Raw genomic sequence first — 10,269 nt, 5'->3', positions numbered from 1 at the left:
TGTAAACAAAGAGGACTGTTCTGAATGTAACACTAAAAGGTTAGGATGTGCAGACTGACCTAACCGTAGAGAGGGTTACAGGAAGTACTGTCACATAACTGTAAAACTTATTTATCTACTAACACAATCAACTGTTGAAAAAGAGTATGTGGATCTGACCTTCTAGTTTACATCACTGTAAACAAAGAGGACTGTTCTGAATGTAACACTAAAAGGTTAGGATGTGCAGACTTACCTACCCGTAGAGAGGGTTACAGGAAGTACTGTCACATAACTGTAAAACTTATTTATCTAATAACACAATCAACTGTTGAAAAAGAGTATGTGGATCTGACCTTCTAGTTTACATCACTGTAAACAAAGAGGACTGTTCTGAATGTAACACTAAAAGGTTAGGATGTGCAGACTGACCTACCCGTAGAGAGGGTTACAGGAAGTACTGTCACATAACTGTAAAACTTATTTATCTAATAACACAATCAACTGTTGGAATATTTGTTTTCTTACTCAGAAGTTCATTGATAAGAATAATATACATTGTGAAGGTTGATAAATGCTCTGCTGTGTTACATTGTTCATGTTTTGCAGTGCACTTATAATAAATATGTGCCTATATATATATATGAATAGGTTTAATAAACATTTGACTCTATAGGCAGCATGAATTACCCTAAAAAATATGATCAAATACACACCTATATGTGCTGGTACAGTGTGATATCTTCATGAGCTTGAAACAATGCAAGTAAAAATTGTAAGTCATAACTTAGGCTGAAAAATTCTCAGTTCAATTGTAAGAATTCACCAAAATACACACCTATATGTGCTGGTACAGTGTGATATCTCCATGAGCTTGAAACAATGCAAGTAAAAATTGTAAGTCATAACTTAGGCTGAATTGACCAAATTCACCAAAATAGTCTTAATTATTAAAACTTAAAGAAACCTGAAAATAAACTAGAAATTAATTACTACTGTGTCTTTTGTGAAACTAAAGCAATACTTGAAACAGTATTTTATTCCTGGCTGATAAAAGACTCACCATGATGGCACGTAATCCTCTTGCACCCGTCTTTTTCTCCATAGCTTGCTGTGCTATTCCTCGTAAGGCACCTTGCGTAAACATCAGCTCAACCTATATACAGGCAACAAGTGGCTTTAATTATTTACAAAGATTATAATAATACTGCATGTATTAATTTTTTCAGCACGGGCTCAGTCCCTGAGATATACATTTGAATAACTTAAAAAATCATAAATTAGTATATCAATACCACAGAATTCCACTATAATTTATCAAGTTTAGTAATTAAGCTGTATTTGAGTCTAAAAAAAAATACGAAATTTCGAGTAGACCTCCTCCTCGAAATCTTGGTTCGAAAGAAAGAAATGGCATCCAAAGATGTTAAAATGGCTGAGAAAGCCATTAGGGGAAAATTCTGAGCTTTTGATTGGTTATTCATGTCATATATAGAAGTAATTGTATATAAGGGAGCATTTCCAAAATTCGAAAGAGGTGGGCAGAGTGCCACTGTTTAATTTAATACGAGCAGTATCTTAGCAAATAGAAAAGATAAGAGGTTCTTATTTTATATTCTAGCTTGTCAATATCAGTAATTTGAGCTCCTAATTCGTATGAAACTGTAGACCAGTGCTGCATTCAACATACCACGTGACACACAAAAATCAATGCTTGACTGTGTTTTTTTAATATTTACTTTTAAATTAAGAAATTGAGTAATGTATAATCTACAGTTTGATACTAATTCATGAAACAGTAGTTCAATAAAATTTTCAATGCATTGACATGGCCTTTCACCCATGACCCGTATGGAAAGGGTTAATTAACACGCAAATATAAACAACTGCAATATGAGGTAGAATGATTCAACATAACTACCACTAGGAAGTATACGAAACTACAAATTGTTTGATTTCAAATCTGCACAATATACAATAAGCTTGCTGTAAGTTGGATAAAATACTTGTTGGGAACTGGGTTGTCGGAATTCTGCAGCATTTTGATAAATGTCTTCATATTTACAACAAGGTAAACCTCATCATTGATACTTTAATTATATATAAAAATAACTGAACTGTTATACCTTATCCATGCTCAAGAGCATCTGAAACTGTGGTACCAGAGCATTATGAGGTTCAGTTAGGATCTGCATTAACATATCCTCATCGAGACTGTGGAAAGGAACCAGAACAGGAAATCGACCAACAAATTCTGGAATCATGCCAAACTCAATTAAATCTCTTGCTTCCACACATCGAAGCATTGCATCTTTCTCTGCATTGTCGTCAGCAGCAGTACTGTGTGCTGTAAGATTTGCCAAGTCAGCTGCAGAAGCTGCTCTTCGACCAGGAGATTCAGACACTGGTGCACCAAAACCAAGGTACTGAAAATAACATATTTGAAACACATTAACTTGGGAATGAATGAAAACACTGGACATTCAGTAACAGACAATAAACAGATGAAATATTGTTACACACAAAATTCAAAGCTCATTTCTTGATAAAATTAATAAAAAGTTATAGATTTTTGGTAAATTTGATTTTTTTTCCTTTCAATTGCATCCTTACTTTTGTTAATGCAAGTATTTTGATGAAAAGCTGGTGGTTATAAAATTATAAGTAGAAATACCATACCTTTTCATTTTTCCTTCTACTAACTAGTCTGTCTAATCCGTTGAATGCTCCTGAAGCAACAAAAAGAATATTTGTTGTATCTACTGCTACTGTCTCTCCTCTTAGTTTACGACTGTTTCTTTCTGGGACGTTGACTAGAGTTCCTTCTAGCATTTTCAACATACCCTATTATGAAATAATAAAGAGATTCATAGGACTGGAGCCAATATTTCCTTTTCTGTAAATATACTTTACTGATAATAATGACTACACCTCTTATTTTGGAATATTTAATAGTTTATAAAGATGTTTTCAAAGAGTAGACTGTACAAGAAAGTTTGAAAGGATTTAAAAAATAAAATTTCCTGAAAGATTTCTATTATCATTTGTTAAAGCCATTTACCATTTATTTTTCTAAAGCAAAGTCAAAATTCTCTCGAGCTTTCTAAACCCTAATTCTACATTACAGTAGCTTGTAAAAATGTAAGTTGAGTTGAAATATCACCAAGGTTTTTCAGTTGTCACAGCTATGACTTATTAGTCAGGTGTCATTTAACTTAACATATAACTGGAGAAGGCAACATTAAATTAAGAATTATGAACAATTCTCCAACTCCTTTTTTTAACTTGTCATGTATTGTCGGATATACAAGACTGTTTAACTGTTCTTATTTAGTTTATTTTGTGACTTAATATGTAATGATTGTTTAGTTTTCATGACAGGAGTGTTGAAGGTTGCTTGTTTTAAAAGTTTTATGAATAGATTCATGCATTATGTATGAAGTTTAATTGTTGTAGTATTGTTGATGTCATCTTTCTCTAAGCCTCTACATTTTTCTCGCTATGTAGGTATTGTTCCATCACAGCATCTCATAGTTTGTAGAAAGTTCTAGGCTTCAGTTGGGCAATGTATATATAGGTGACCAAGAAAGCAAAGTTTAGTTAGTGAAAGAAAACGTGAAGTTAGCCGGCAAGCGAGTGATTAGCCTTAACAGGTGATTTCTGCAGTGTGTTTCACAGCTTTATTGTAACAACAGAGATAAGAAAATAATTTGTCTTGTCAATTGGGTTCTAAAGTAACTGAACCAGCTTGTGTGAATTTTTGACAAGAAAAGAGAATTATTTAGAGTTTTAGACACAACTGTGATATCCTATCATGTAAAAAAATTGTTTACATACATTTAACTTGTTTTAAATATATATATATTATTTTAAAAGAAGTGGATTGTGTACTTTACGTTTATTGTTCAAATTTATTGCCAACAACTCACAGACACCTACTGTAAAGAATCCGGCCTCTTATACAAAAAACCCTGACATGTATATACCTGTAAATACAATCTGTACATAAGACTACTTGGTATATAAAACACCCCAATACAAAATAGGAAAGACCAAAGAAGAAATTATTTATTATATTTTTCCAGTAAATTCATAATTTCTGAAAATCTCATATTAATTGTAATGTTAAGCTTGAGCAGTCTACTGAGACAGTAGTCTCCAATTTAAGTTGTGATCAAAATAATGCTCTAATGTATGCATTTTTTGTTTCTACATACACAAAATGTCAATTGGGTAATTTTAATTCCAACAGTAAAACTTTTGGTCATTGTGAAGGAATCCTAGCAGTCAGTATAAAATTTATCTGAAAAATGACTTATTTTTCTTCCTGTTTCATACACTTCAAAATAACCACAACATAAGTCCTACCTGTACTGTTTCACAAGTTTAATAGTTTAAATTCATTAGTGAATGTTCTCCCAAAGCTTAGCTATGCCTGGATTGAAATAAACTATTTCCTAATTTATATAAGTCATGATAATCTGGTAGAACGGAATAGAGGGAGTCACATGCGTAACGAGAGTGTGTGTGGCACTCTAACTGATGGAGGGTTGTCGCATGATGATTTACATGAGAGAATCATTGAAATAAGTCATTTCCAATGGAGGGGAAGCAGAAGGATTGTGGCATGCATAATTTATTTTGCATATAGAGGGCAGCATTGAATGAGAATAGCTATTTATGTGAGCGGAGGTAATGTTCCGTATCGGAAACACCATTTTCCAAGTAAGTAGATAAAAACGTAAAGTAAAAATACCTAGTTAAGTATCTTAACTTAAGAATGTTATTTCATAGTCAGTTATATCAAGATTACAGGTATTTTCATAGCATGCTTAGGTAAGTTCAGCTTCTGTAGAAGAAATTAGAATCTGTCACTTAACACTTTGCTCTTAATTGGCCCAATATGGGTTGTTGATAAGAAGATACTATCTAAAGTATAATTGATCTGTAGGAGAGTGATACCCACAGTTGTCATTTTGTTCAATATCACAATTCATCAGATTGAAGTAAGGGAATAAATTACTCAGTCAAAAACTATTTATATGAGTCATGTGAGACATTAACACATATAACAGAGATAATAAATTATCATAAAGGTTAAACAAAAACTAGTTAACACTACTTCTTAGTGGGTGACCGAAACAAGTTATCTGTAAGGACTTTACTGATATCACATACTTGTTGTACACCCTCTCCGCCAACATCTCGGAGCTGGTGGATCCCAGGCACTGCACCAATTTTGTCCACTTCATCCAGGAATACAATCCCTAGTTAAATCCAAAAGATTAAATCATGACTGACATTGGCCAGTTTTGAAAATGTGTGGCGAAATCTTACAATAAAAGTAGCATATTTAACTTCAAGTATTATTAGTGTCCTTGAACTACATGTTAACTTTTTCCTTTAAAATCACTCGATGTAACATCTACTACGTAAAGAGAAATCATCCAATACTTGATAATTTAATATTTATTCAAAAACAGAAAGTCTGTTAATTTTGTTTTATAATATTCCTACAATTAGAAAATGTATTTATAAGTTTTTTGTACAATACAATTAAAGTTTTTTTTGGAGAATAGTTACATGTACTAAAAAAACAAGAAACAATCAACATGACACCATCATTCAGTGTTATCAGATAATAACTACTGAACATTAGTGTATGTAATCATACTGATGGAACTGTTACGAGTTCACAATTAGCTCTAATATTTGCAACTGCTCTTCTGTTTCATGAAAACAAGTTACAGCAGTGTGTCCAATTAATTTTAAACCCATTTTTTATATTTAAAGACAGAGAGCATATAGTAATATTTCTTTAATAAACGTTACAGTAACTTAATGATAGTTTCATACCTGTACCTTACATAGTTTTTAGTATGTCATTCAAGTCACCAAACCATGAAATCCTATGTTAACTCAAGAGGATTCTATGACACCATTATTGTTAAAATCAATTCTTTACTGTACTCTTTCATCTGAACAACTATGGCAAAAATAAAAATATATATATATATTCCGTGACCTTGGGTTCACCCAATAAAACCTTATTAAAATTTTCTGTATTTCTGAAGGGGACATACCATAATTAAAAAAGTAATACATTTTCAACTAGTTATACTGTTAAAGTAAACATGCATTATTTTAAAAAAACGGACACTTCATTTTAAACTCTTAACCGCAGGTTAATGGTACACCATAAACCTACAGTGATAAAGTGCCTAAGTTTACTTTTCCTACCAAGGAACCCTGATGTTATAGCATAAATGATAAGAAACCTATTGTACCTTATTCAGTGTGCAGTAGTATTTCAAACCACATTATTTAAGTACAAGTAACTATAATACATGTGGGGGGGAAATGTTGTTTATTGATATTGGTTTGGTTTGAATTTTGTGCAAAGCTACATGAGGGCTATCTGCATTAGCTGTCCCGAATTTAGCAGTGATAGACTAGATGGAAAATAGCTAGTCAACACCACCAACTATTGGACTATTCTTTTACCAATGAACGGTGAGATTCACCATCACATTATAATGCTCCCACGGCTGAAAGGGCAAACAAGTTTGGTGGGACAGGAATTCAAATCCATGGCCCGCAGATTGTGAGTGAAGCCCCCTAACCACCAGGCACGACCATAAAACTATGAAAACTGAAGTTATAAAGTTTAACAAACTCAAAACTTCACTCTGTTCTTCTGACACTGAAACAAGTAAATAAATGTACAGAGCAGCTCTTAGAATGCAGCAATTCCAAAATAAATCCAACAACGGAGCTTGAGTTATTTTATAACTTTTAGTTTAAACACTATGTATACCATTAAAAATCAAATTATATCACCTATTTCTACCTCAATCATGCCATCAAGTCCTACCTTGCTGTGCACGGTCTATGTTATAATTGGCGTCTTGCAAAAGCTTAGCTATGACTGACTCAATGTCCTCGCCCACATATCCTGCCTGTGTTAAAGTGGTACAGTCACAAATTGCAAATGGAACATCCAGACAGCGGGCAATGGTTTGAGCTAAGAGAGTTTTTCCTGAAACAATATAAAAAACAACACTTGTATAAACAATATATCAATATTGTATGTGTTATCAGTCTGGCTAATTAAACATATTTTTTGTACATTTATACTTATAAAGATTAGAATACATTATTTCATCTTACCCCTTCTCTTTGAGCTTGGAAATAAATAAAAAAAGAAACTATTTTTGACACCTTGCAAAGTCTGAGAAAACCATGTGGGGGAAATTGGTTATAAACATGTAATAGAATGAAGTGGGTGTACGTAAGCAAGTATTTCTAAAAATGGAAGAGGTGGGTGGGGCCATTGTGTTTGATTCACTAAATATGGTGATATCTCAGTAAGTAGAAAAGATAGGTGGTTCTTATTTTATATTCTAGCTTGTAAATATTGGTAATTTGAGTTTCTATTTTGTGAGAAACTAAAAACTGTACTTGGACTCGACATCTAGTTTGAAACAGAGCTGCATTCAACATACCACATGACACACACAAAATCAATATTTACTTTTAAATTAAGGAATTAACTAATGTATAATACTAAAATTTGAATTAATATCTACAATTTGATGCCAAACTTATTGTTATACATTCATAAAATAGTAGTTCAATAACATTTTGAATTTAAGTCTACAAATGTGATGACATGCCCTCTGACCCCTATGTAGGTAATGAAAGGATAGTGTGAACCAAAAAACAAAGACATGTCTTTTGATGAATGAATTTAATCAACAGTCAAGTAAAATAAAAAAATATTACAGTTTAAAAATATGTAGAATTATGAAAATACACTGTTAAAAGAAATCTGTTCAATTATCCTCTATAAAAACTCTCAAAAACTGTGATTTAAGATGATGTAGCAACGCTAGACAATTTTTTGGGTGACTTCAAAATCAGTGATTTCTTGGATTATACAACCTTTAATGTCATCACAACGTCAATGAATGACGTTTTATTGTACGTAATGTCACAACGTCATTGAATGACGTTTTATTGTACATGTCACATCGTCAATGAATGACATTTTATCATACATAATGTCACATCGTCAATGAATGACGTTTTATTGTACATAATGTCACATCGTCAATGAATGACGTTTTATTGTACGTAATGTCACCCCGTCAATGAATGACGTTTTATTGTACATAATTTCACACCGTCAATGAATGACGTTTTATTGTACGTAATGTCACACCGTCAATGAATGACGTTTTATTGTGCATAATGTCACATCGTCAATGAATGACGTTTTATTGTGCATAATGTCACATCGTCAATGAATGACGTTTTATTGTACATAATGTCACATCGTCAATGACATTTTACTGTACATAATGTCACATCAATGAATGATGTTTATTGTACGTAATGTCACATCAATGAATGATGTTTTATTGTACGTAATGTCACATCAATGAATGATGTTTTATTGTACGTAATGTCACATCAATGAATGATGTTTTATTGTACGTAATGTCACATCAATGAATGATGTTTTATTGTACGTAATGTCACATCAAGCTTTTTACAGGAAGAGCTTTTCCAATGGCTTGAACCCAAGTGGCGACTTAATCCCGTGACAGCTCAAAAATTGGACACTAGTATTTGGTAGATCTTTGTTGGATTGAAACAGTCGTAATCTGTGCTGCCATCAGTGTTGTGCAACGTTACCCTCTTAAATCTATTTGACCTGGTATGCACTTGCAAATGATTGTCCAGAAGGGATGTTCTACCTTGAGTTTAAGTGTTAACATTTCACACAATTAACGTATGACAAAAAAAGCGAAAGAGAACATCAAATCTTTGTTCAAGTGGCATTTCTACACTGAAAAAATCATTTGCTTGATGTGTGGCATATCACTTTTGATGCACATCAAACAGAGACAGTCTCTATGTTCTGTTTCTTGTTTTCAACCAGGGTATGATCAAAAAACATTTTGCTCCACCAGCTTATTCAAAACATATGCAGTACAACAACATAAGCACATCATCCCCCTTTCCCTGCAGCTTTCATTCGTTTTCTTCTTGAAGTATACCATTTCATTGTTCATCTAGAAATCCAGGATAACTACTGCTGTGTCTTAGCAACACTCTTTCAGTTCATCATGCACAGCTGTAATACAAACTCAGTTTTAGCTTATCCAGACAATCACTCAGCACAGCCTCAGCTCCTTCATCATCTGCAATATATAAAGCAAAGATCTTCAACTAGACAGTAATGGGAACTACAATTTACACAAACTATGTGTTATTTCTCATCATTCTTTGTTGGTTTTTGCAAAGTCTGACTGTGGAGCATCACACAATCATCTTTACTTTGGCACAATAAAATTTTTGTTGACAACGACTCCTGTTGTGGTTCAGAAGGAATCCTGTTGCTAAGAGGAATATCTACTGTTTCATTCGTAAGGTCTTCCGGTAACACAGACCATAACCTTGCATAATACGACAGTGTAAGTTGTCAATTCTTCAACAATTTTAAGAAACTTGATTGCCTGAGAGGGGTTTTACTCTCTGATTCACAACAAGTTTTGTAAGACTCAACCTTCTCAAAGGTGGATGTCTTCCACAGTGTGATGGAAACAGGATGTTTGTCTGTTTAAAGGCAGATTCTCTGTTCCCCAACAGAGCTGTCCAGCTCTGGCAGGTGATAGCACATACATAGCTGCTTCTTCAACCAGAACTGGTATTGTACCTCTGAAATGTACAGGTACGTGGGATGGATGGATGAATGATGTAATTTGTTCAATGCATTGCGATGGTAATTCTGGAAGAACTGGTTTCAGAGATTCCTGCATTGACAGTGAAAGGTTTTGCTGAGAACTTAAAAAAAACTCCTCATTTCCAGTCTTTGATGAATGACTTGACATGAAAAACTCCTCAAAGCTCTAGGTCATTTCAACAAGTTTTGTTTAGGGCTAGAGTATTCACACATTGTATACTGTGGATATCCTGCTGGAATAGGGCTAGGGTGTTCACACACTGTATACTGTGGATAGTCCTGGAATAGGGCTAGGGGATTCACACATTGTATACTGTGGATATCCTGCTGGAATAGGGCTAGAGTATTCACACACTGTATACTGTGGATAGTCCTGGAATAGGGCTAGGGGATTCACACATTGTATACTGTGGATTATCCTGCTGGAACATGGCTAGAGTATTCACACATTGTATACTGTGGATTATCCTGCTGGAACATGGCTAGAGTATTCACACATTGTATACTGTGGATTATCCTGCTGGAACATGGCTAGAGTA

General features: G+C 33.6%; 1 protein-coding gene across 1 annotated transcript in view; it reads right to left on the bottom strand.

Annotated features, from left to right (window-relative positions):
- LOC106469143 (ATP-dependent Clp protease ATP-binding subunit clpX-like, mitochondrial) overlaps window positions 1-9,878 on the bottom strand; it is an 11,742-nt gene extending 1,864 nt beyond the window's left edge. Inside the window, exons 1-7 of the mRNA XM_022397572.1 lie at window positions 9,635-9,878; window positions 9,135-9,188; window positions 6,854-7,048; window positions 5,158-5,246; window positions 2,659-2,823; window positions 2,106-2,405; window positions 1,043-1,135 (exon numbers count right to left, since the gene is read on the bottom strand). Of these exons, the coding sequence (XP_022253280.1) occupies window positions 1,043-1,135; window positions 2,106-2,405; window positions 2,659-2,823; window positions 5,158-5,246; window positions 6,854-7,048; window positions 9,135-9,188; window positions 9,635-9,878 (1,140 nt within the window). The remainder of the gene's footprint in view (window positions 1-1,042; window positions 1,136-2,105; window positions 2,406-2,658; window positions 2,824-5,157; window positions 5,247-6,853; window positions 7,049-9,134; window positions 9,189-9,634) is intronic.
- Window positions 9,879-10,269: the final 391 nt, after the last annotated feature.

This window comes from Limulus polyphemus, unplaced genomic scaffold (genome assembly GCF_000517525.1).
Source record: "Limulus polyphemus unplaced genomic scaffold, Limulus_polyphemus-2.1.2 Scaffold3324, whole genome shotgun sequence".
Classification (NCBI taxonomy): Eukaryota; Metazoa; Arthropoda; class Merostomata; order Xiphosura; family Limulidae; genus Limulus; species Limulus polyphemus.
Note: the sequence above shows the minus strand (reverse complement) of the source record. Positions and strands in the feature narration are given on the sequence as shown.